The following is a 27,446-nucleotide window of genomic DNA, read 5'->3' on the forward strand; positions in this document are numbered from 1 at the left end:
GTTGGTTATTCTTGTTTTTATAATGTAGCAGTTATTCTTGATAGAATATTTTGGATGAAAGAAAAGCTTCAAGTTAATGCTGCATTTAATTCTGTTTTTTTTCTTTCTTGTTTTCTTTTGAAATATATTCCCTTTTTTTTTTCTAGATATAGTAATTAGTTTATTAATTGATAAGACTAATTTCCTTTCTCAACGAAATATAGTTACACAGTTAATAATTCAGCTGAATCACAGTCGATTCATGTTAAGATTCAACTAGTCTGACTTGCAAGTTCACGAGATATTACAAAGATGACAGGCTATATTATAGATTTTTATGACAAAATAAGAAAACTGATGTGATTATTGATCTATTTGTTAGTTATATTTATATTTATGTACGTAAATAATTTATGAATTGTGCAATAATCCATAATCATTATACAATTCATAAACAAAAAATACTTACCTGTAATCAATAAATAAAAGATGATTTTTGGATTGTATAATTCATAAATAAAAAATAACTTTCTAATTATACAATTCATAAGCCATGACCTTCTTCTTTCCAACTCTCCCCTTATCCCACCATTTTCTTCATTGTTATTAAAATTGTATAATTCAGAAGTAAAAATGAATTCTTTATAATATAATATTTTAAAATGATTTATGAATTATGTTCTTCATTGTTATTAAAATTGTATAATTCAGAAGTAAAAATGAATTTTGTATAATATAATATTTTTAAATGATTTATGAATTATGTAATTAAAAAACTAAAAAAAAATTTAGATTGTATCATTTGAAAGTTAATATGACTTTTGGATTCTACAATTGTACAATCCAAAAAAGAGAAAGTAAAAAATCTCATATTTATGGGGTGCACACACATATATACTGTTCTATGACTGTTTCTTCCTGCACCTCCATATCTTCTTCTGGCATCTCTATACATAAAATGAAAATACATTTTTATCCTTCTTGTGCCACCCCTATAGAATAACTTTTGGATTATGTAATCCGGAAACGTATTTGAAAAAAGACTTCCGGATTACATAATCCAGAAGTTAAAAAAGACTTTCGAATTATGTAATCCGTAAAGTAATCATGCATCTGAAAAAAGACTTCCAAATTATATAATCTGGAAGCTAATTACAAATTTGAAAAATGACTTCCAGATTATGTAATCCGAAATATTATAGAGGGACATTTTTGAAAATACGAAAATCTGTGGAGGTGAGAGAAGAAGGTATGGAGGTGCAGGAAGAAGTAACCCTGTTCTATAAGGCCGGGTAGAGGATATTTTGTGTTTGGGCTGCTCAATCAAACCTTGGCAAATGCTCCCTGCACCCAACATCATTTCAAAATTCCAAAAATATCCTTTATTCCAGAAATAGAAATCCAGAATTGAAAATAATGCATTATGAAAAAATAGATCATAAGAGATTTTTGTGTTTCGATATAAAAATCCAGAAAAAAAAAATCAAAATCCCATTCTAGATAAAAAATTCCAGAATTGAAAAATAATACATTCTAAAAAAAATTTATCCAAAAAAAATTATTGTGTTCTGAAAAAGAAAATCCAAAATTTAATTTTATATGTACCTTTTTTTTAATGGTATTTTCGTTTTTTCCTCTATGATTGGCCCAGGAAGCAATTGCCTATATGTTATAGCAGAAAAAAAAAGTACAAATTCTATATGTTATTATAATAATATTATAGATTTAAAAAAAAAAATCAAACATTTATAGTATTTAATCATTAAGAACAACATCACATAATTGCTTAAACAAGCTTTCTTTTACAATATTTCATGAATATAAAACTTTGCATAAAGAGTCTAATTTGATGGTTAAAACGAATGTCTAATTTTATTATGTAAATATTATAGTTCTCTAATTCAATTTTTTTTTCTTGTACTCTTTATACAAACAACTACACTAATATAAACAATTTCATGTTTCATATTTAAACTTTAAATTTGATTAAGAACGTTTTCAACTTAAAATAACTTTTGGTGGAGACACCTCAAAGAAATATATATATATATATATATATATATATATATATATATAAAGCTATTTTTTTGAATGAAAGAGTACATAAAGTTTGATTATGAAGAGAGAGAAACGCATAAAGGACAAGAAAGTGCTTTTGGTAACAAAGAATAATCGCTTAATTAGCATTGATTGTGAGTATAATGCATAAAATATAGCATTTGACTTGCCTAGATACTTCCATTAGCAACATGTCAGTAATGCTAAAATTCTTTAATTTCAAAAGCTGCTATAAACAAATAAATCAACTTTCACGTTGCAAATTCAAGTTTTATTATAAACAATTTATCTTCTTACAACTTACTCATGAGAAAAGGACAAAATTATAATAGTACAATTTTGTAACGGTAAAATCATGAAATTTTTTCGAAAGGAAATGATTAATAATTACACTAGACTCTGCTTTTTTTCCAATTTTGTTTCTCCCATTTTCCACTCACGAAATTAAAAATCTAAAAGAAATGTATTTATGAAGCTAAAACACGTTTTTTAAAGTATATGTCGATGTCGTATACACGTATCGGAACATTGACATTCGTACAATACACGTATTGGACACTAACACTCGTAAGATACGTGAAGTATCTAATTCAAAATGTATTTGTTGAACTTTTTATAATTTTAATACGATTTTAACATAATTTTTAAAAAAAAAAATACATTAATTTTTTAAAAATTTAAATTTATTATATAAATTTTTATTTATGATTAAAAAACAATGAATGAATCCTTTTAACCGGAGCAATAATGAAATACTAAAAAATTAAAATATATTTGTGGACATAAAATTTTATTATAAATTTATATAATATGCATATTTGTTTCTTCGTAACTAACATTTTAAAAATTATACATATTTATATTTTTATATTTATAGTGTGAGTGTATGTGTAGGTGTTTGTGCTTCATAATTCATTGCTTTGCAAAAATTGATTTTTTTATTTTATTTTATAAAGAAACGTTGACAGCACTGATGATGGAATAAATAAAACTTAGTTTTAACGCATCGATTTGAATCGGTGATATTTCAAATTCCAATGCTCCCACTACATTTTAAAAACGAATGTTCCAGTTTTATACAATTTAATTCAATTTCCACCACTTCCTGTCTACATAAAGTTTAAATTCAATTTTAATTTATTCCATCAAACGCTTCTAACTTTTATTTTATTTTCTTCTAACTTACTATTTGTGGCTTAATGCCATCAGGTATTTAATATTGCTAGAAATTCAACTTTAAGATATTAGAATCACATGTAACATTTAAATTTTAAATAAAAAAAATAAAGATCTCACATTAATTAAAAATAACATCAATTCATAATTGATAAGTGTTTGTGAACATTATTTTATAACCGACCGACTTGTAAGATGAGATTTTGTTGGAAATCAAACATTGACTATAAATCTTTTCCTTCCTTTTTCTCTTTTGTTTTATCTTAAAATTTTATTTATAATATGTTATTAAAACCATTTAAAGTTTATCTCATTGAGAGTTTGTTGTGCTTATCGTGTCACACGCTATCGGGCCGTTATCGGACCACCCATAACATATATTTTCACACACGAGTTGATAGTTTCAGCGTGAGAGGTGTGTGTTGGAGATCGCACATCGACTAAAGATCGAAACACTTCATAGTATGTAAGTAGGTGCAAACTTCACCTTATAAGTCAATTTTATGACGTTGAATTAGGCTTAAAGTAAATTTTTTAATAAATTTGTTTCACTTATCTATTACAAAAGACCTTGTATTTCAGCAATACATATCTTCAACAAAATATTTAATAAATTTTGATGAGTTTGTTGAGTGTTAAATTTTGTGGTGTATCTCACATGATAAAGTTCCAACAAGTTTATGACTCACTTGGTAAATCAGAGGTGTGCTCTGAAATTTAGGATGGTGAAGTAAAATCCGTGAGTGATGAAGAGGAACATTTGAAATGCTCCATTTTTTGAGTTTTGGTTTGTTTGAGAGTGATAACCAATGAATGGAAACGAGAAGCCCAAGAGAATCTGAGTAAATATTGTGCAATGAGACAGACACAGAAACAAGACACAACACAAAGGATAACCTTATACAATTTTCTTTACATGGTTGGTTCTAATTCATTTAACTTTATCTCAACTTTTCAAATGCCAACACATACATTGCTCCACTTCATAGTTTAAACCTATGTGGACTTTCTACTTTTTAACTTATTGTAAGCTTCAATATGCGTGATAAAATTAATTATAAGACACTCGTGTACTCTTGTGCACTTAATTAAAAATTAATGCATACTTAATAACAAGGACTCTCATAGGATTTTGAGTTTGATCCTATCTTAACTATAAATGAGTTTGGAGAGTATATATATAAAAAAAATCAATATAATTATTATTTTAAAATTTTGAATTGGAAGTGTTATTGTACATAAGGGATTCAGAGAACTCCTACCGAATGAACAATCAACTTCTTTATTTTGGTCAGTCGGTATATACTTCTTCTTTCACTCCTTAGGGTTTAAGGTTTAGGGTCAGTCAGTATATACTTCTTCTTTCACTCCTTATGCTTGTCGTATATGCTTCCTTCCTCGACTCTCGTTCCCCCTTCAGTCATACTCTTCTTTCTTCTTTTGCTATTAGTCGGAAAATAACTGCAAAAGGTAGTTTAAGTAAGTGTTCAGTATTCAATGTAATAAATGCGTAATAATGACATACATTTTTTTATTGGAAGTTGTGTTTATTTATATGTTTGTGATGAGCCTTATTAATTTTTGGACGAGATAAATGTATGAATAATGATTAAGAGTGTATTACTTCATTTTTTTATGATTTAGTCTTATTAATTATTTCATGTCTTTAATGTATTTTGAACGTATTGAACAGTGAAAATCATTACCAAAATTTATGAAATTGGTGATATTCTAACCAGAAAAAAAAAGTGATGAATTTATTTTTTTATATGAAATGTTCGTGAAAAGATCTAACATTTTAGTATGACTTAAAATTTATAGTTAAAACTGACAAATTAAAATATGTATTTAAATTAATTTAAACTTCTGGACTAAAACATAGTATACTAATTAAAGAGATTTTAATTAGAAAGCACCCAACCATACAAAAAAAGGAAAAAAGAGAGAAAAAGAAAAAGAAAAAGGAGAAGAAGCCAAATATATATGTCCAAACGAATAAGATAGAAAACTGTGGTGACAGCGCGATGCCATTAATACCAACTACTCTCTGTCTCTCTCTTTTCTTATGAATGTTTTCAAAATATTAAAAACTATTTCATATTTGCATCAAATCTTTTTAAATTCTTAACATAAATGCATTTTTTAAGTTTCCATGTCGTCATGTTATTTAATATACTTCTTTTGTCGCATTCTTCAATCAATTTTTTTTAACCTTTTTTGTTTTTATTGAATTTTCGTACCATTTCTAAAAAGGATTGATTTTGAGAAAATATTTTTTAAATGAAACCAATATAAATAAATAAGGTTTAATATTTTTTTTTCTATAAAATGGATGTGTTTTTTTTTTTAATTTTATTTTAGCTCTAAATTTGAAAACTAATACCTTTGTTTTTACTATTATACAACGCCTATTTATGTGTTGTAAAAAATCAAATGATCATTCTGAATTATAAATACTAATATTATAGCACAGTGTTAGCATTTAACTAGTCAAGAAAACTTTTAAGATTTATAAAATTAATGTTATTTAATTGTGATTTGAAATTTCGAGGGATGAATATAAAAAAATTCATAAACTACAACTAAATTCCACACATTTTTAATAGTAATCTCAGATTTTATAGAAATGGAAAATAGAAGAACAAATTTTACAAAAAAAAAAAACAAAATCAAAACTCATTAATTTTGTAAAAGCTATAAATATATTTAGGCTAATAAACTATTAATTAATGTTGTAGGAATTATAAGTATACTTGCATAAAAGAAATGTCACTGTCTCTTAAAATCCTTTTAAGTTAGATCTTTAGGTGATGAATAATATGGCCTTTAATTATTGTTTATTTGCATTTATACATAACCAAATTAACTATTTTTTCATTGATGAAGAATAGTTGTTAAATTTATTTAATTGTCTTTTTTTTCATACAATAAATTAACCTCAAATATATTTATTTAAAAGGTGCTTAAGTCTAAAGATAAAAGTATTTTTTAAAATAATAGCATTAAGTAAAGTTAAGATTGTTAAAATGTAATTATATTTAAGCACATCAAACATAACCCCTAAACAAACTTATCTTATTTGCTAGGCTTTCCTTAATTATTAACTATTCACTTCAATTTTTTATAAAGCATAATTTTGAGAAAAAATAGTGCTTAATATAAGATATTTTACAATTCTAGTAAAAAAAAATCCCCTTATATTCTCATTGAAGACATTTATTTATGTGAAAAAATTTGAGAAATAATGTAAATAATTAACAGTTACTCACTTCATTCATGTGCACTATCATGTAATTTTTATATTAAAAAGTGAATTTTAAATCTTATATTCAGTTGATGTAAGATTTTCAACACATCCTTTCATGTAGAGATTGCACGACCTATGACTATATATATTTACGGGTGATCTAATAGCAGGACGTGCGACCCTTATATTAAAATTCATTAAACTCACGTCGAAATTGTCAGTTCATGCGTGTAACTATATATTTATGAGTGATCCAATTGCGAGTAGCCTGATGAGGCCAATAAACTCTCACCGTGATAAATTTTAAATGACATTGCTCTGATATCATGTTAAAAAATGAATTTGAAGTGTAACTCAACATTATAAAATTGTGTTTGGTGAAGATTACAACCACCTTCATATTATGAAATTTCTTAATCTCTAGTCATTATGAAATTTCAAACATTTTTCGTATAATAATTTAAATAATTGTAAATTCAGATTAATATTAGTCCAATTTGATTAAAATGGATTAAAAGCATGTTTTGAGTGTATGAATAAGGTTTTTGAATTAGCCATTTGGGTTAATTTATGATTGAGGGTACTTAATTAAAATTGAATAATGATAACGGCTAGTGTGAAATTGTGTGCATTGAAGAGAAAAGTAGAGAGAATAAAAATGGTGGTTGAGCTTGAACGGCACGCAGAATCTGTGAGTGAGAGACGAATGAGAGAGATGCAGTATCAGAAAACTCCTTGTTTTCTGTGACTTTCTTCAAAACTCTTTCTCTTTCTATTTCAAAATTAATTCATTTTAAACACACACCGAAACATTAATCAACTCAACAAAATAACTCCCATCAAACACATAAGAGATATCATTTTTTTTTTCAAATTAGTAATTTTTTTATTTTATGAAGAACAGTATTTCCCATATTTTAATTTCTATTGTTTTTACCATGATTATTTTAATTATTATGTTTGCGATTAAAATAAAATTTAAAATTGTATAAATAAATAAATTGAAAGTTTACTCTAAATGTTTTTCAATAGAGGATTTATGTTTCTAAATTTATATTTTTATTTATTTATTTAATCTGTATTTTATTTATAAACAAAATAAGTATTAATGTTATATTTCTTAATTCAATATAAAATTAAATAACCACTTCTCTGAATATTTAATTTTTTCACATTTTTTATTTTTCAATTAATAAGTTCTTAAAATAATATTTTCTAAATAATTACTTTTTAATATACTTATTTCTTAAATTATTATTTATAATATTTTTTTTTCTAAAATATTATCTCTAGATATATAATTACTTTTCTAAATTTTTATTTTTTAAATACATTTTTTTTTTTTTTTTACATATTAGGTGTTATAAATAAATGTGTATATCATCATAGATTCAAAGTATACGTGTGGAATTAACAATAGGTTACGATGTTTGGATTATAAGTTATATTTAGAGATTTGTACACGTTTCATAGATTTCCGATAATGATTATATTTGTTATTTTTTTTTTCACCAATTGAATTTACCCAATTCACATGTTAGTTAAAGCTGGTGAAGAATATTTGAATTTGAATTTTTTAAATTTTGATGCAAATCATATTTACTATAATAAGTTTGTTCATCAATAATAGTAACATTAATTAAATAATAACGACATACTTAATCATCTTTAACCGCAAATTCTGTTAAATAAATCAGTTATCAATCATAAATTATTTTAAATAAATCAACATTATTAAGCATACATTCTTTGGAAGTTTTCATTCTAGTGTAATTCAACTCGACTTTGTTTGTAATGAGTTTTTTTTGTTTTTAACTTTTGTATTCGTAGTTTTAACAGTGATAGGAAACTATATATTGATTTTATGCACACAAATATGCTACTTTAACTTAATAGTTGTTGTGTTTGTTGTTCTATACTAAAACATCTTGAACGTTGTATTATCTTATATGTATACATTATTATTATTATTATTATTATTATTATTATAATATCGAATGAGTATATCATTTTGATTTTTATTGTGTTACATCTTTATTATTATTTTGGTTGTAACTCTGTTGACTTTTAATGACAATTTGTGGTTCTCAATCTTGTTTTATCAATCATTAATATGACAATTACACAATCATCTCTGTCTTTTAATTTTAATTAACAAAAACATGTTCAACTCAAACACGTGTTTAAATTACACATAAAAAATATTCATTTTTTAAATTTAAAAATACATTCTTTAATCACTATCTTTAGAGTTTTACCATATAAATATATCTAAGTATTACGTGGTGGTTAGATAGGTTGAAAATTTTGATACTTAAAGAAGGTGAGTTCTCCGACCAACTTGTTAAGTTATATATATATATATATAAATGAGTGAGTTCGATTTTATAAAATTGATTTAAGTTTAAAATTTATTTTTAAATATAGTATAAAAGTTATTTTGAGTTTATTTTAACAAAAGTTTATTGAGTTTATCAGGTCATTCATTTAATATGGATTATATCGAACTATCTATATATATATATATAGAGAATTTCACACACAAGTTGACAATCTCATCGACTATAGATGATGAATTTCATAGTATATAAATGATTGCAAACATCGTTTTATAAGTCAGTTTAAAAATTATACTTAAAGTCTACTTCTTAATATATATTTAAATATATAAATAATTTATACAAATTTAATTAATTAATTAATATTTATAAATTATAAATATATATAAAATAAATAAATCTGGTACTACGAATTTTAAATCTAACTCAACTTTATAAATTAGAAAAAAAAAATCTTATTATTGTTTGATATAGAATATGGAATGGATTAAAACGGATTAAGAATTTGAAAATAGTAAAATAATTGTGATTAACCGATAAAGGAACTCATGAACCGATAAAGTAAACCATTATTAGTTTATTATACCCAGAGACTTCTCAGTCTTAAATTATTATTATTTTGTTGTCGTCTATTACTGAATTTAGGTATAAAAAAATCTTACTCAGCTCAAAACCTTCATTCGTGGAGACTCGGTTTTGCAACTCTCCACGTTTCAATAACAACAATATTCCCTCTATATTTCCACTTTTAAATCTTCAAAAACTTTCAACTTCAAATTTTCTCAATTACAATAATTAACTGATCTTAAAGTTCAGTAAACAAACTTTTGTAATTACATTCAGTATCTTCCTACATGTTAAAGAACATCATTATCAAACTCTATGAGAAAAACCAAAGTAGTTTCTCTGTGAAGCAATTCTGTTAAATCTTATAATAATTAATTAAAACACATGTTTATATTATTTTTAGTTTGATAACACAACAAAAAAAATTATACTAATCATATATTTACATTACAATATCTATTTTTATTATAATTACTGGTGTGAAATGGTAAACAAATTTGTTTAATTTATTTTTTACGATGAAAATTATCTCATTGAAATTTGAAAAATATATTATTAATGAATACAAAAGAGAAATAAAAGGATAATATTATGAGAAAGCATCAAACGTTGAATACAGCAGTACTGTATATATCATTTAGAGTTAATTTTTATTTAATTAAAAGTAATTGTTATTAAGACAAAATAACAATTTTAATTGAAAATAAAAGTAAAGATGACAGTCAAATTTATGTCTAATGTATATTTATATAAAATTTCTTACTATTAGTTAAAAGTTTATCTATTAAAATAAGTTATTATATGTCTAAGTAAGTAATTTTACATGAATCAGTCGTTTCCTCAAATAATTGTTGATGGTTATGGTCTTTGGTTGTAATTATCGATCTTTAGTCATGGTTAGTGCAGAAGTACCTCTAAAAGACACTCCTACATTCGAGTCAATGTTCGGGTGGTAGAAGTATTAATTGTTATTAAATGTGTATCTTTATTTAATTATAGAAGGTGTATTTATAAAGATGATGTTTGTGCAGGTGGGCGGCTTACTAAGTTAATATCATGAAGGTAGGCGGCTCTCAGTGTTCAACACAACTTACCAAGTTAATATCTGATTAAGGAAATTTTTTTTGATATATGTATATTATGCTTAATTGATTGTCTTAGAACAAAATTTATTTTTAAGTGACTGATGTGTCTGTGGGGAAGCCTTTTGAACCACTTACTAAGTGTATGAAATTTTGAACTTAGTAAAATTAGCAACAATAATGTGTTTGTATATATTTGATTTTTCAAAAATACTAAAAACTTAAGAAATATAAAAAGTGTTTTGAAATCATTTTAATTTAAATACTTAATTTAAAAAAGTATAAAAGGCGAGTTAATGATGTGGTTGAGTCTAATATAGGGATTAACGTAGTAAACGAAGTGTGAATTAAAAGGTAAAATGGATGAAGATTTTAACGTATTGTGTTGTGTTGGTGGAAGCAAAGTGATGATAATGCATGTTGTGTTTGTAATTTGAAAGTGACCTTTTTCAAATTCCCGTAAAAAAGTAACAAAGTCCAACGTTGGAAATAAATACAAGAGAGAAAACGCATACCATAAAACCTTGTCATCACAACAAACACACAACTTTTTCCATTTCAAATCTCTGTTCTTCCACTTCACGAGGTTGCACGCCAACCACCTCTTTCTCAGTTACACCACCACTCACACTCTTTCTCTCTCTGTCTATCTATTACTACAGCATACTACAAGAGTATCTCACATTCAGATATTCTTGTAGTTCTTTCAACTTGTTACAAATCCCACATCCACTATATATTAAGAAATTTCACAGTATATAAGACCGCAACTTCTGTTTTTCATTGCATGAAATTGAAAACATGGCCACTGCAGCATCAAGAAGACCCAAGTGGCGCCACCACCCTCCTCCTCCTCCTACCCCCAGGATCCTGCACTTCCCTCGCCGGAGACCCTCTTTCCGGAGGGACCTTAAGGCCAACAATAGCACCAAGTTGGGGACTCTGATTGATAGAGAAAGACGTGCACGTCCTCCCATAGTGGTGCTGGACAACAACATTGGTAGTGAGGGTGAGAGGAGGAGGGAGAGAGTAGGGAGTCCCAAAGGGTGGGCCTTGGAGGAAGAGAAGTGGAAGTTTCAAGCGGAAATGTTGAGGGCTGAGTGTAACTTGTTGAGGGTGGAGAAGGAGATTGCGGTTAAGAAGTTGCAGAGGAGTCGTGTTAAGATGGAGACAACTCTAAGATCTGCTCTTCACACACTTGTTTCTGTTAGTCTCTCTACTCACTTTTTCGTTTCAGTGTTCTTCTTCACTTGTGTTTCTGAATTTAACTCTGAGGAATGCCCTTTTTTCAAGTCTGTTATGTTGTTCCAATTTTCAAAGTTGATGGTCCAAACTATTGCAAGTGGAATTGATATTTGCTTTGCTTTGTAGAAACATCTTCTCTCTTGGTTTTCTAAACAAAATAGTTTTTGTCATTTTTGATGCATTGTGAATCTTTGGGGGGCTAGTTTTCAGTGGTTTCGATTTACTTGTATTGACTTGCAAAGTGGGGTGCAGGGAAGAATCAGGATTTGTGAAGGGAAGAATGTTGATATGGTTTTGGATGAGGAGATTCACGAGTTGACTGAGAAGCTTCAGAGATTGCAGAAGAGGTCGAAGGGGAAGGATTTAGGAGGCAGTAAAAACAAAAATTTTGACAAGCAAGTTTCTGTTCTGCAGAGGCGACTGGAGAAGATTGGAGGATCATCAGATGAGATATATTTGAGGGAGTTTCAAGAGATGGAAAACATAAGCCTGTCAATTAAAAGGTGTAGCAGAATTGATGATAGCATTGTTGCAAGTGGAAAACTAAATGTAAGCATGATAGTATTTTGAGTTTTGACTATTTCTTACCTTCTGAATTTTTTATGATCCTGTTATACATATTTTAGTAAAATGAGCTTGGAAACAATTGGTGTTAAAAGAACTAAATTGTGTTTTAGAAAGATATTCAGAAAATGAGTTTAGAAGATCTTCGAAGCATCATATTTTGAAAAGATTGTGTGCAGTGGGCACTGTACTTGAAACTTGGAAAATCATTTTTTTACTCAACCAAACTATTATCACTTCAAATTTGGTTTTGGGGAGGAAAAAATTGTGGACTTTTGTTGCAGGAAGGTACTTATCTGTTTGATTACCAGGATAAAGGAAATCATAGTGTATGTTTTGTTATGTTTCTAGAGTGAAATTTCAGTCTCCAGTGAGCTTATCTAATTTTAACAAAGGTTGATTGTTTTGTCATGTTGTCTTTTCTTGTGATTTTGGTGATTTCATCTCAACGGATTTTTTAAAATTTACAGGTGGAGATTCTGAGGAGAAAAATGGAGGGATTGTCAAAGGGAATATTATTACAGAGAATGGAGGAAGAGTATAACTCACTGCTGTCTAGTGCTAGTAGTTCTCTTGCCAGTTCTGCTTCAACTTCCAAGAGAGTTGAATTTCAAGATTCATCTTCCATGAGATTACATCATCAGGTATATTCATGATTTCTTAGTTCATCACCAAACTCTAAATCATAAACAAACAGCGTTGGCTAAAGTGAAACCACACTTGATCCTGTTTAATCCAAGTAAAATCTAGAGATGAATTGATTTGAGTGGTCAACCATTTTGATGTAAAACACAGTTTTCTTGACTAAACTGAATTAAGAAAGTGGATTCTCACCAAACTTTGAATTCACAAACCATGCAGGAAATATTATCTTGTGAAGGGAATCCATGCTCAGGGCATTGCAAAACTGTTGTACGGAGAATTGTAGAGCAAGTTAGAGCTGAGACTGAGCAATGGTCACAAATGCAGGAGATGCTAGGTCAGGTGAGGGAAGAGATGGAGGAATTGCAGGCTTCTCGAGATTTTTGGGAAGATCGAGCTCGGCAGTATGATTTTGATATCCAATCCCTTCACAATAATGTAAGATATCCAATTCCTTTCTCTAATTTGACATCTATAAATTTTTGGACTTAACATGATCAATGCTGTTCATTCATGATCAATGCTATTGAAGAACATACATCGATTAATGATAAGGATATTTCATATATTATATGTGAATGCAAATTTCATTCTTATAAGTCAGTTTTATAAAATTGAGTTAGATTTGAAGCTCACTTCTTAATAAATGCTTCCATGTTTTTCATCTGATGAACTTTCTGAAATATAATCTTTGCACTCATGTCTTCTTTGTGTTGAGAAAATCTTGTAATCCTATATTCATAATGGATATTTTTTTTAATTAGGTTCCGTGAGTTTTTATTTCTCAAAGTTAAAAAGGTTTTCTCACGTGAGAAAAGTGTCATTATTCTTTTTTCTCTATAATTCTATTATTTGCTTATTGTTTCCGCAAGTCCATTTTGTATCTACACAAAAAAGAAGAATTAGTTCTGAGTTTTCCAACACTTCCACAGGTGCAAGAATGGAAAGAAAAAGCTGTTTCATCTGAAAGTAAAACGAAGGAAGTTGAAGCAGAACTCTCCATGGTTCGTAGTGATCTTGAAAGATTGAGGAAGGAACAGAATGCAGTTAAGGGGACCAAATGGTTGCCCTTTCCCATGGAATCACAGAATGAGTTGGAGAAGCGAATAGTGGTTTGTTCCTCAAATAAAAGCAATAACGTTACAGAAAATAGGAAGCACAGTGATGTTCTAAGGAGTGGGGAAAGAAAAACACTTGGTGGTAGTGGTGGATTCTTAGCACCAAAAAGATCACCACTGAGAGACATTGGCAACTCCTCATTGTTGATGAGACAGAATGGCAAAGCAGTTTTCCCTTTGTGATGTTGAGAAAATTCAGCAGTGACTCACTAACTCTCCACTTCAATGTATTAGGCCTGTTGGTTCTGTTCTAACATAAAACAGCACATCCTAAGATAACAACAGGGACAAGGTGCACAATGAATCAATCAGGTTTTTCATGTTTTAAGGTTTCTAGCTTGAGATCTTTCATGTAATATGTACTATATGCTATGAGAAATAATGTCAGCATTCTGAATGTCAGTAATTTTGAAGTTCTTCTCCAATCTGAACTGAATTTTAATCTTTTTATGAGAGATTGATTATTGAGATAAAACTCTAATTTTAATTAGAAAACAACATTAAAAAACGTGTAAGGTGTTGTTAGCTATGAGCTAGCAACTGTTCTAATTGAAGGTTGATTTTTGGATCCCTTGAATTGAGTGCTGCTACATTGTTAGAAAATTTTCACTAGTTTGCTTCTGGGTCAATACTTGTCTTCTTGATTCCAGGTTTTTGCATTTCTATTTATTTCCAACACTTAAACTTCCCCTGTTGGATATGGCCACAAGCAAAAGTTGTCCTTTTTTGTTTTGCCGTCTAATGAGTTCACTGTTAAGATTGAAGATCTTTGAGTGTTATAGGATTGGTGATTATTAAAATGGATTTGGATATAAGTTGGAATCCTTCTAATACATTTTTGTTTTTTTTTGTTTCATCTCCATAAATTTATAAAATCCGAAATCAATTTTAAAAAATATATATATTCTGGATTATATAATCTAATAGCTAATATGAGATTCGGAAATAGTTTATGCATTATGTAATCCAGAATACCACAAAATATATTTTTGAAATAATATTCTGAATTATATAATTTGAAAATAACATATAAATTATTTCATTCAAAATATATTTTTAAAGAAAATGGTATTTCAAATTATATAATCTAGAAGCTAATTACGCATAAATTTTTTTTTTTAAAGATTACATAATTCAAAAATTAATTTTATATTATAAAAGACTTTAGGATTATATAGCTCAAAAATTAATCACACATAAAAAAAAACTTATGGACCAAAAACTAATTACAAATTTGAAATTTTTTTTAAATTACATAATTCAAAATTATAGAAAGACATTTTTTAAATAAAAAATTTATGGATGTGAAGGAAGAATATACGAAAGTCGAGGAAGAAGACGTCTTTGCAGAGCCAATGGAAAATAATTCAATCTAAGTGAAAATAAAAAATGTGAAATGCAGAAAAGAAAAAATGGAAAAGAAATATTATAAATAGTCTATCATAAATCGAAAACGCAGTCTATAAATTTAAGTTACTTTTATTATGAATTTTAATTATAATATAATTTATATATTTTTATTTTTTAATTTATCAAAATAAATATTTATCTCATGCATTGCAGAAGTCTGTATACATACATATATTGACTTGCAATTTTCTTAAGAACTATTGTTTATGGGATTTTTTTTAAATTTTTTGAAAATATCTTATATATTTAAATTTAAATTTATTTATTTAATTGAATTTAACATTTTTTAAACGTTTATAATAATTTAGAATAACTTTAGCGTGAAATGATAAAAAAACATTTATCATAAATGTATAATATAATTTAAAAATTCAATTCTAGTATAACTTATAAATTGCATAATATTTTTTTGGAGATCGAAAAGACTAAAACAGTAGTAGTTTAATAATTTAATGTCAAACTTTCCAAAAATCAATAAATTTGATAAAGTGGAAAGATATAAGTCAGAAATAAAGTACAAATAAAAGTTATTAATAGAAAATAACTAAAAAATACTTAGAAAGATATAGTATTATTTTTATTTTTTATTTTTTACTCTTCTAAAAAAATTAAAAAACCGTTTTATATTTAATTATAAATATCCACAATCAAACGGTGCCAAACAAACAAAGGCATGTTTGATTCGCATTTCACCCTCTGAACTCAATATAAAAACCCTTCTCCGCCTCTTCATCTTCTTCTTCTTCTTGTTCTTTCAATTTCCCTTTGCTTTTTCAACTCGTAACAGCGTCGTTTGGAGAGTTTCAATCTACATTTCTCACGATCGTGGTATTTTCCATTTCTCTGTTTCTTTCTTTTCATTCCTTTGAAATAGCTATTCTGAATTGTGATTATCTTCACTGAACGAATCCTCCTAATTTCTCAGCGTGTGTTGGTGTTCTTACATTTGGTTCTACTTTTCTTTGCTGTCGTCTGTTAAATTGGGATTTCGATCTACAAATATGTCATTGTTTTGTTGATTTTGTTAAGTTTTATGCATTTTCTTCTTATATGAACTGATGATTAAGTAAAACTAGAACCGGTTAAAGAACGAGTGGTTTATTGTGCTTCCAGCGTGTTTGGCTTTCGTTAGATTAAGAACAATTGTTACTTCTCTGTTCTATGTTTTGGAAAGCGGAAACCTCTGTTTAAAGCGCATCAAAAGTGAATCCAAACACACTAAGTTTGTTACACCAAACGTTCATTTTGTTCTTGCATAATTTAAGCACTTCTGTTCAAAATTACTCAGCCGCTTTTCCTGTTCATTACAATTCTGTTTGGTTTTCAAAACCAAATAATGCACAATCCTTATTTATTATTCGGTTTGTTCAAGATTTTTTCCTTGGAAATGCTGAATGCAGAACAAGATATTGCTGATGAGGTTCCATTAATATCCAAACCATTTACAGTCTATAATGCTTTAGATTTCCTTACCTACTAAACTGAACATTCCTGGTTTGTGGAATTTCTTCTTGCTCAATGATGTGGTTGGTGATAACTTCAGTGTCAGTAACTGTTATTGAATAACATGATGTATATTTGCATCTCATGTATCGATTTTCTTTGTTCTATGCTTTATCTATGCATGATACTATTAAAAATTTGAATCCCTTAGTCTGGACTAGTGATAATAACATTAATTAATCTTGGATATTGTCTATTATGCGAGTTACCTTTCCCCCCTCATTTGTATGTAATTTCATTACCTGTTATTCAGAATATCTAGATGACATTCATATGTGCCGTGAGTTGCCTATTTTTCTCCTTTGTATGTAATTTCATTATCTTTTATTCTTCAGAATATGGAGATAACCTTCATAAACAAGCTTGAAAGACAAGATAGTGGAACTGAAATATGACATGCTCTACCCTCTGATTGCATGAGACAAGTATGGCACACGTCTGTAGAGCAAGATTTATTGAGTAAAGGACATTTAGGTTTTCCCATATAATAGTTTTGACACCGCAGGCCCAAAATTAAAGAACTTATTGCAATGGATCTTAGCTTGGCTAATAATTCTTCATCGCCTCGTCCCAGATGGAGAAAAGTAGCATATGGTGGTATGCAACCTGGTTATGATGACAATCATACAGATGAATCTTTTCTTGAAGGAATGGTCATGAATGCCAGTGTTGTAAAAAGGGACATGCTAAAGGTGATGCTGGACTCGGTATCCATTTCTGAATATTTATGCATTGTTGCTCTTGTTGTCTTGGTCTGGACTTGTACACTTACATCAACTATTGATGAAAATTCTCTCCTATTTATTGATGTAAGTCTTCTTGTTTCAGGCTTTTTAATTCTCCTTTTCACTCAAGAAATGCTTTCCCTTAGCCTTCTCCTCCATTATGTCCTTAATATCTCCTTTTTCATAACCGTGTTATATGTTTTGGCTCCCATCTATCAAACTCTTACAAGGTCCATTAGTTCGGATTCCATCTGGGCAGTAGCTGCATCACTTCTAGTACTTCACCTTTTTCTGCATGACTATTCAGAATCCACTGTCAAAGCCCCAGGTGTTCTTAAGAATCCAGCATTGACCAGTTGTATCTCTGTAAATGCTTCTGTAGTCGCCTCTGTTTTTATTGCTTCTCGCCTTCCATCAAGACTACATGTGTTCGGTATCATGTTATTCTCATTGCAGGTTTTCCTTTTTGCTCCACTTGTCACTTACTGTATTAAAAAATATTCCTTCCGCATGCACCTATGCTTTTCTATCAGTTTGATGGCCATGACCTTAAGTTTTGTGTACATTCTGCATCGCCTCCTTTTTGTTGTGCTACTTAGTCTGTTGGTTTTTGTCAATGTGGTTTGCCCTTATTGGCTTATAAGGATTCAGGAGTACAAGTTTGAGATCAATGGGCCTTGGGATGAGGCTAAACTTTGTTTTGATATTACAGACTGATGTTACATTGTTACATTATTAGTACCTTGTATGTTACATTGTTAGTGCCTTGTATGTTGTTTAGGTTGGAGTATAATTTGCTGACTGACCACTTGGACTAGTTTTAATTTTATAGTTCATGTCGGGGGAGGGTGGGAAAATGATGATTGTATTCATGCTATAGAGAAGGATAACCAATGATGGTTTAAAAGTTGTGTGTACAATGGAAGTACATTCCCAATTTAGAGTGTCATTCATTTTTGACACATTCAAACAAACTAGTTTTGAGCCCTTTTTTCACTACATTCTCTCAAAGAAATAAATAAGTTCTTAATCGCATTAGCTCTTAACATGTACGGCGTATTGTGTATACCTGATAATTTTAAAGAATGTTGGTTACAGAATGACGTCTCATGGATGTTGAGGTTAAAGTAAGTAATGGCTCATGAATTTGAAGTCATTTACCAACCTCTTATCTTAGGTGCAAAGTGTATACAGCAAAGTATCTTTTGTTCGACACTTTGTATATACTACCCAACAACACTAGTATAGGCTTTTCATTATTGTATCATTTGAGTATATATTAGATAGATAAGAAAAAAAAGAGAGAAGACATTTATTCCATAAAATCTTTTTGCTGTCTTCGAAATATGAAAGTGAGAATATTTATTTCCATGTGTTAGGAAGTTAGAAAAAGTTACCTTTTATACAATCTTTATTTTCACATGGAAAATAATACTTTTGACAACCTTAAAAATATGATATAATAATGTATATTCAAATTTAATGTTAAAAAATAAAATAAATTATTATTTTGAGTAGTGGGTGTATTTTATTTAAGAATTAAATATGTCTTTTTTTCATGCACTTTCACACAAAATTTAGTTTAAACTTTAGATTTTTTTAGTACGTGTAATAAGAAAGATATTTGAGCTTTACCCAGCTCTTTTAAGGTAACAAACTAATTTTTAGTGTGAACTAAGATCTTAAAATATCTTGACTGATCATTAATTTGGATGTTCTAATATTATAATATAGTTTACATACAAAATTTGTTTGTTGAGTAATGATTTATTTCAATAGTTTTTTTACAATAAATAATTAGAAAGACTAGAATTTAAACTAAGCACAAAAATTAATTTTGTGTTATAATAAAAGTATGAAAAACATATTTAGCACTTTATTGTATGAAGGTTATTTTTAACGAAGGGATACTTTGTGGAGGCTTGAGGATGCATGTGAGTGATAGGAAGGGATTGGAAGGTGGAGGAGTTGGTCTATAATTTGGAGATTTCTCCTAAGGGTTTCACTTTTTTTTCACCGTGAATACTGAAGAACAGTGAGAGGACCATATATGTTATAGCTTTACCAATTGATATTTTTTCCCTCTCCTGCGTTAACCTCTTGAATGAATAAATAAAAGTAGATCTACGTCACAAATGTTTTCATTGTACAGTTTATAACATGCAGTTTATCCTTTGTCAAAAAATATTAACCTTTATTTCACAGTCATCTTGGAGAATAATAGATAACGGATTAAAAGTTGAGAAGCTTCTTTTCTCTGAAGCTTTCCACAGTTTCCCTGATACTCACTTCCAAAGGAGTAAGCTCTATTCCCAACTCCTTCTTTGCCTTATCTGTTGAAATCTGGTATGTTGATATATACGGCTCATCTACCTCACACCTGAAAACATTGTTCACATTTCAGAAAGTGCAAATTTATAATTAAAAGCAAAAGGCTAAATATTTTAATGACAAGTGCATACACAAATTATCCATAAAAATCTAAATTACAAAATCCAATCCATAATTATCCATATCCATATTAGTTTTAATCTATTTAATAAATGATATTAGATTTCAAATTCAAAAATATGGATTTGAATTTGAAATAAATCCATTTAATTGGATATGGATTAGAATTGGATACATTTTTGGATTATCCAAATTGTATTTTGGGATGAATTTTGACTTGGCCTGATCCAAGTTAAGCCAAGACAATCCAGTCGATGTCGAGCTGAGCCCGGGCAATTATATTGAGCCGGGCATTTTTGAGTCGATGTTGAGCCGAGCTGACTCGGGTTGATATCAAGTCAAGTAAGCCCGGGCCAATGTCAACCCGAGCCTAGGCTGAGCGTGCCTGGGCTGATGTCAAGTCGATTGGGTTTGAGCCAATGTCGAGTCTCCTAAGCCCGAGTCAATGTTGATTGGACCCTGGCCAATGTGAGCCAAGCATGCCCAAGGCCGATGTCAAGCCGAACTAATACTACTAGTAATACTATGTTGAGCCAAAACCAATGTCGAGTGGAGCGTGGATCTATCATGGCCTTGGTCAACGTGAGCCAAGCGGGCCCGAACCAATGCCGAGTGGAGCAGGCTCGAGTTGATGTCAAGCCAATGTTGAGTTAAGCAAGCCCGGGTTGATGTCAAGCCAAACGGGCCTGGGCCCGGATCGATGTCTGTCTTTCAAGCTCGAGCCGATGTAGAGTCGATTGGGCCCGGATCAATGTCTGTCTTTCAGGCTCGAGCCGATGTCGAGTCATCCGAGCACAAATCTATTTCGAGTCGTTCGAGTTCTGGAGTCGATTGGGCTCGGGCTGGTGTCAAGTCATCCAAGCTCGGGTTGAGACGAACAGGGGTTGAGATGAATTGGCCTGAGCCAATGTTAAGTAGAGCCTAGGTCTTTGTATAATCGATTGGGCCCTGGTCAACGCGAGCCAGGTGGGCCCGAGCCAATGTCGAGCCAGCCTCTCGAGCCTTAAGGTTGATGTCGAGCGGGCCAATGTTGAGTCGATTGGGCCCTAAACCCCGACTAATGTCAAGCCGCACCGATATTGAGTCATCCGGGCCCATACCAATTTCCAATTGTTCGAGTTCGGGCCGATGTCGGGTAGAGTTGATGTCGAGTCATCCGGTCCGAATTGATTTTGGGTTGTTCGGGCCGATGTCGAGTGAAGCAGGCCTGGGTCGATGTTGCGTCGATTGGGCGCTGACTGATGTCTAGTCGAACGGGCTCGGATTGATGTTGAATCATCCAGGCCCGGACAATTGTCGTGTCTTCTGAACTTGGGCCGATGTCGAACTGAGTTGGTCCGTCAGCTTAGGCCTGGTTCGAGCCATATTATCAAAATAGATTTAATGTACTTGAAAAAGTGGATTAATTGAATCTAGATTTAATCCACTTTAAATGGTTTTGAAAATGTTCTATTTAAATTTTATCTAAGTTAAAATGGATATATGGTTTTGATAAAGTTCTATTTAAATTTAAAGTTAAAATGGATATGAATTTTATCCAATAATGAATTTGGATTGGATTTTAATCCATTACCAACCCTAGTTAGAAGAAAAGAAGGAAACAAGACAAGATTTTTCAAGTTGGAGGTCAAATTATTTTGACATCCAATATGATGGAAGGTATGCAATCATGGCATTGTCATTAAATCTCAGGAACATGTCATTAACATAGTTCAGTTGAAGGGTGAATATATATTTTCAGGTTTATTATGTAACTAAGCTTAGATAATAAAACTCTAAAATTAAGATGCATAAATTGATGTTAACTTGCAATAAAAGTTTGATTTATTTTATCAATTGAGTTTTCAAACAAGCCAAGAGATTGGTACGAAAGGAGTTTAATAAATGGGGATTCTAATGCATGCTTTATAAAACTTACTTATCTGGAATTTGTAATGTAGGGTACAAATCACGTAAAATCGTAGCAAGCTCAGAGTAGTGTATGACTCTCTCAGACAAACAGTATCTTCCACTAGCTGAAGCGATCTCATAAGCCAGAATATGAGCGTTGGCAACATCTTTCACATCGACCCACCCAAAAGATTTATTTTGAAATGGTTTGCCTGCATTAAATAAGCTAAAGAGTTAGTGTCTTTTTGGCAAATATATTAAAGCAATTCTCCCACTGTGACTCACTTTGTAATATAAATTTTTAGGCTATTAAATTTTAAAATAAGTGCTCCCTAGTTTTATTAAGCAAAAGTCAAATCTAACCTGGAATATATTTGAGGCACATGGCAAATCCATTAATATTTTAACCTAAGTAAACAGGTAATTTACGACTCTAGATTCAATCGCCAAGTTATTTTTTCAATCGAGAATAATAATAATTTTGTATAGAATAGCAAGATTCAAGTATAATTAAAAATTACTTCAAATATATCATCATGTAAATGATAAACTGTAAACAGTTTAAAGTAGAAACAACTCAACAGAATTCATACAAACAAAGACTATTAGATATATAGAAGGTCTTCATTTTAGAAGAATGAAAATGAAACAATTAATTACATAAATAGAGTACATGCATTAGTGACAAATAAAGGTAGATATAATGAAGTATGATAAATTCACAAGTGTTTCAAATTCCTTTACATTTAAATATTTAAGGTCCCACGACTTATAACTTTTTCAATGAGAATTGATGAAAAAGTAAAATCATATGAATTAAGATTCGTGTTGTGATATGTATCAGTAAATAGAAAATAGTAAATACGAAAATATATCGAAATTTTTCTGCAGAGATAATAATTAGTGTTAAGCATTTTATTTATTTCTTTTCTCACCAAATTTTAACATTAAATAAACACACCATGCATACGATAAAAAAAACTCGATGATGACCAAGATCAAATACACATATCAGTCCAAAGATTTATTTTGTTACGCTTTATTAGTTCAAAAAGATTACTTATTCAATAGATGATGACCAAGATCAAGTACACATATCAATCCAAAGATTTATTTTGTTACGTTTTATTAGTTCAAAAAGATTACTTATATCAATAGACTACATCATTCTTCAAATTTATCCAAGAAAATTCTGTTCTCCAAAAATGAAATTCATAAAAACTTCAAGGACTAGACTGATATTAAAACAATCTTTTGAGAAATACTCCCTTCAAAGGAATTTGTTCTGAAGTCGCACTTATTTTATGGCAGTGTAGTATTGGGCTTCAGCATATTGCAGGTTTTACTAAACTAATCCTGACTCGAGCATTATCAATGAAATAGGATGTTTATCTATCTTCTTTGAGGATGACAACATGCTGGTTCCGAAGTGGATTTATTTATCTTACAGTAGAAACTTGTGAATTATTTTAAGCTTAAGGTATCCTAATTTCGACCAAATTAAACATGGTCACCCCATAATATCATGTTGAGCAAGTCCCAATAATTCTAACCCTTCCTCCCCACAAAAAAAAATCCCCTGCCTTCGTTCCCAACCTCCAAGTTTTTTGCTACGAGATAAAGGAAAACTTGAAAAGAATCAATTCAAGTTTGACTGATTGAACAGTATCAACGCACATAAACCCCACGGGTACAAAAGCTTGACTAGAGAACCTCCAAACTACAGCAGTAGTAATGCATTAGAATATTCAATGATCATTAGGCACCTTAATCTTATCTAATAACACAAAACACCTAATAAAAGCATTAAACAATATTCAGTCTGTCTTGTTATTTAGAGACTTTTGAGACCATTAATAATTAGTGATGAATGACAATATGCGTCTTCTTGAACTTATTATGAATTGTAGTTATTGGTATATGATCATTTTCTTACAATATTTGCCTTTCCATATTTTCTGTTTCCCTTTTTCAGTTGCAGTTCGAACACATGTAAGTCAGAATTCCAAATGCAGGAAAAGCAGATAATAGAATTTTAATACTGCATAACTTCAAGAGTAAATAAGATTACCATTTATCAGGTTTAAAATTGGCTCAACGCTTTCATTAATCTCTGCTTGTAAGAGAGTTCCTGCTACCATTGTCGGGTTAATAACAACCATGTCAATGTTGTTTTCATTTACAAATTTCCAGGCAGCATCCTCGGCCAAAGTCTTTGAAAGCGAGTACCACAACTGCAGACAAAAATAAGAAATGGCAAGAAAATAAACAAGCATGGTAACATACTCTAGAAGACAATTTACTACAGAATATTGGAACAAATATATTGGAGATTGACTTACAACATAGACAGTACAGTACTAAACAGTTGTTGAATAATGTTAAAACTTGAAAAGAAGTTTTATGGCTCATCTCTTCCACTACAGTACGCACAGGTACAGGTGATGCCGAAGTGAAGTCAGTAACAGCAGCAGTCGTTGTGGTGAGGGGCCATAGATTTCAGGGAATTTTATTATGTTAAAATTTGGCCAAGGTTCAACAGGAGGAAATTTATTTAGTAACTGTCTATTTCTCACTTTTTATGCATATTTGTCTCATGGAGAAAGATGATAAGGAGATAAAACTGAAAGAAGAGTGACAACATGTTAGGAATCCAAGTGTCAGTGCAAGTTCCACATTGAGTAAAAGTAAGAAAGTTAAACAACATATAAGGAAGAAGACACATAAGGTTTAGGTTGGAGGTGATATCAATCCCTTATGTGGATTTGGATCAGGTTTTATTTGTTGTGAGATCTCCGTGGTGAATACCCTCAAAAGACCCAACACAACAGATGAAAATAAAATGTCTCATTGATTAAATTTCTACTCTTCCCCTTTCGTCATTGTTAGAGATTTAATTGTCACCTGAAACCGGCAAAAATGGTTGAAGACTTATCTGTCATGTTAATGCGGCAATCAAAAGGTTGATCTTTAACCCTGAATATAAATATTTTTGAACAACCAGAGAATCGGAAAAGTTAAGAATGAATTAGCATCCAGTTCTTAGATGATGCCAAAACAAACACTGAAGGTGGTCAAATCAAAACATCCCCAAAGTGGCAGAGCATTGCTTAAGTGAATTTGGTTGATAATTTTACTCTCCAATTCTAAGGTTGCGTAGAACATGTATATATATTTTTGATGATGAGAACATCTATAATAGAGACTCTGAATACGTACGGACTATTTCCGAAGTAAATTGAGATGATACTTCCTTTATGCAGAGTAATAACTTACGTTATTCATATGTAGTGGTAAGATATAAAAAATTTGTTTAGAAAAAAACAAATGCCATTCAGTTCCCAACTTAGGACAAACTACATCAAAATCATATATTCCACTTATCATGGGCTTCAGGATTTCATTTCTTCTAAAATTTAGCAAAATAGCACAAACCTCTAATTCCCTACAGACATCTGGATCTGAAAACCATGTCTCATCAAGCACTGTTTCAGGAGTTTTTGGTCTTCCATTCAATGCAACTGCAGACACAGAAGAAGTTAAGACAACCCGCTTCACAGATGGCGATTTTGCACATGATTTGAGAACATTAAGAGTTCCCTTCACTGCTGGATCAATCAATTCAGCCTGACATAGGGAAAACAAAGGTCAAAAGTGGATAAACAGGCAATCTATCTGTTTGGAGAAGGTTACGAAAAGGCCATTCAAAATCTGGATTACAAACTTTTTAAAAAAAAAAATTCCAACTTAGTTAATCACATTATCTATCAGCCATATATATATCATCAATAACCGGAAGAAACCAAAGGCCAACGCAAGAGCTTAAATTTTACAGTGTAGTTTTCATGAAGCTCACATAATTTGGCCGATGGCAAAGGAAAATTCTGGTAAGAAAAATAAAGGAGAGTAAAATAAAATTTCACAAGTGCATTCACGATGTTAAAAATGCAGACACAGAATCTGGAGAACTAATACCAATACTAATAATACTACTAATTATAATAATAATAAACAAGAATAATTATAATAATAATAACAAGAAACAAGAATAATTATAATAATAATAAAAAGAAACAAGAATAATTATAATAATAATAAAAAGAAACAAGAATAATTATAATAATAATAATAACAAGAAACAAGAATAATTATAATAATAATAATAATTCTTAAGAACTTGTAAACAAGTTTGATTGGAAAGTGACTATATCAGCACAATATTTCCTTCCAAGCGTAAAAAGAGGAAATGCAACAGCGTATCTGTCAGTTCAATACCATATGCAGTGAATATATCCTCCAATCTACCATACTTGAGATTTTCTTTTCTTTTCTTACTTAACTCTTTGGGAAAAACCGAGTTAGTTTAATTTTTTTTTTTCCGAATGTTTTAGAAACCTAATAAGTATTGAATTATTTACAGAATAGTAAGAGTACCTGTGGATTGTTGACTACGAAACGGACAGGTGAAGCGGTGTGAAAAACACCGTCGCAGCCTTCCACGACGGAGTCGAACGAACCTTCTTCCAACAAATCCGCTTTAAACAGATGCAGCCTCTCTTTTGCTCCATCAAGGTTAACCAAGTGCGACACCTTTTTCGGATTACCTACACAATCATTCCATTCATATTCATACCAAAAACCAATTCAGAGAGGAATTAGGGTTTAGGAATGGATGGAACTGACCTGGGTCGCGAACCGTTGCTCTGACTGTGTAATCACGTTGAAGAAGGAATTTGACGATCCATGAGGCAATATAACCAGAAGCACCGGTCACGCACACTATCTTCTCCTTCTCCATTCCAAGAATAGTATAATATTATTGTCTCAACTAACTCACTCTACTTTTCTTTTATGTAGTCTACTCAATAATTGATTTCAGACACTACGGAAAATAAAACATTTTGGGATTTACCCTTTTAAAAATAATTTATGCATTACTTTTTCTAGAATGTTTTTGCTTTTCGGAATTCATTAAATAAGATATTTTGATAATTTTACCTAATGTATGGGGGTGCAGAGGGAAATCTGATGGGGTTGTAGGAAGAAATACCTTTCCAAGGGATGCTTATGTTTTGCGCCAATCTAATTGACTAATCTATTAGTGAGCATAAAAAACACGGTCCCATGTGGCTAGGGATAAACACAAAAGCTTCCTTAATTTAAAAAATGTTAGTATTGTTTTTCTTCAATTTATTTTTTAATATAAAAACTCAAATCAAATTCTACATTAATATAAAAACCATAATAAAAGATTATTATATTTATATTAATATACATATATATATATATATAATGACTTTATATATATTAGTATATAAAATAATATTTATAAATAATAATTTTAAATATCATATTAAGAATTTGGTCCGCTTCTACAGTTCTAATGAAACACAAAATATTCATTTTAAGAATTTATCATTTGTATAACTAATTAAAAAGTATTTGAACTT

The 27,446-nt window shown here is 30.0% G+C and overlaps 3 protein-coding genes across 5 annotated transcripts; 2 read left to right on the top strand and 1 right to left on the bottom strand.

Moving 5' to 3' along the window:
- The first annotated feature begins 10,966 nt into the window (after positions 1–10,966).
- LOC137831172 (myosin-like protein) lies at positions 10,967–14,419 on the top strand. The gene is made up of 5 exons (XM_068638749.2): positions 10,967–11,654; positions 11,946–12,242; positions 12,728–12,901; positions 13,119–13,337; positions 13,832–14,419. The coding sequence occupies exons 1-5, from the start codon at positions 11,250–11,252 to the stop codon at positions 14,198–14,200; spliced, it is 1,464 nt and encodes a 487-aa protein (XP_068494850.2). The 5' UTR covers positions 10,967–11,249; the 3' UTR covers positions 14,201–14,419.
- A 1,671-nt stretch (positions 14,420–16,090) lies between these two features.
- On the top strand, positions 16,091–18,472 carry LOC137821750 (phosphatidylinositol N-acetylglucosaminyltransferase subunit C). Its single transcript, XM_090297651.1, has 2 exons — positions 16,091–16,255; positions 17,266–18,472. Exon 2 carries the CDS (start codon positions 17,461–17,463, stop codon positions 18,370–18,372), a length of 912 nt encoding a protein of 303 aa, XP_090153777.1. The 5' UTR covers positions 16,091–16,255; positions 17,266–17,460; the 3' UTR covers positions 18,373–18,472.
- Positions 18,473–19,780: 1,308 nt separating this feature from the next.
- Positions 19,781–26,941, bottom strand: LOC137832291 (cinnamoyl-CoA reductase CAD2). 3 transcript variants are annotated; one of them, XR_016517713.1, is made up of 7 exons: positions 26,680–26,891; positions 26,431–26,600; positions 25,432–25,623; positions 24,339–24,619; positions 24,068–24,230; positions 22,025–22,208; positions 19,781–20,035 (listed from the first exon to the last, which is right to left on the bottom strand). XR_016517713.1 is itself a non-coding variant. In XM_068640371.2 (6 exons), the coding sequence occupies exons 1-6, from the start codon at positions 26,792–26,794 to the stop codon at positions 19,888–19,890; spliced, it is 972 nt and encodes a 323-aa protein (XP_068496472.2). In that variant the 5' UTR covers positions 26,795–26,941; the 3' UTR covers positions 19,781–19,887. The 3 variants fall into 3 exon arrangements, 1 of the variants encoding a protein (XP_068496472.2); XR_016517714.1 differs by having other exon boundaries at positions 24,339–24,900; positions 26,680–26,890; XM_068640371.2 differs by lacking the exon at positions 24,339–24,619 and having other exon boundaries at positions 26,680–26,941.
- Positions 26,942–27,446: the final 505 nt, after the last annotated feature.

Source organism: Phaseolus vulgaris, chromosome 11 (assembly GCF_051622355.1).
Source record: "Phaseolus vulgaris cultivar YP4 chromosome 11, ASM5162235v1, whole genome shotgun sequence".
NCBI classification, from domain to species: domain Eukaryota; kingdom Viridiplantae; phylum Streptophyta; class Magnoliopsida; order Fabales; family Fabaceae; genus Phaseolus; species Phaseolus vulgaris.

Coding starts and splice junctions, on each gene's coding strand:
- LOC137821750 (XM_090297651.1), top strand. CDS start 17,461: ATGGATCTTAGCTTGGCTAATAATTCTTCATCGCCTCGTCCCAGATGG.
- LOC137831172 (XM_068638749.2), top strand. CDS start 11,250: ATGGCCACTGCAGCATCAAGAAGACCCAAGTGGCGCCACCACCCTCCT. Junction 12,243..12,727: donor TTGCAAGTGGAAAACTAAAT/GTAAGCATGATA, acceptor TAAAATTTACAG/GTGGAGATTCTGAGGAGAAA. Junction 13,338..13,831: donor TCCAATCCCTTCACAATAAT/GTAAGATATCCA, acceptor ACACTTCCACAG/GTGCAAGAATGGAAAGAAAA.
- LOC137832291 (XM_068640371.2), bottom strand. CDS start 26,794: ATGGAGAAGGAGAAGATAGTGTGCGTGACCGGTGCTTCTGGTTATATT. Junction 24,231..25,431: donor ATGTCTGTAGGGAATTAGAG/GTTTGTGCTATT, acceptor TTTTGTCTGCAG/TTGTGGTACTCGCTTTCAAA. Junction 20,036..22,024: donor ACATTACAAATTCCAGATAA/GTAAGTTTTATA, acceptor CAATGTTTTCAG/GTGTGAGGTAGATGAGCCGT.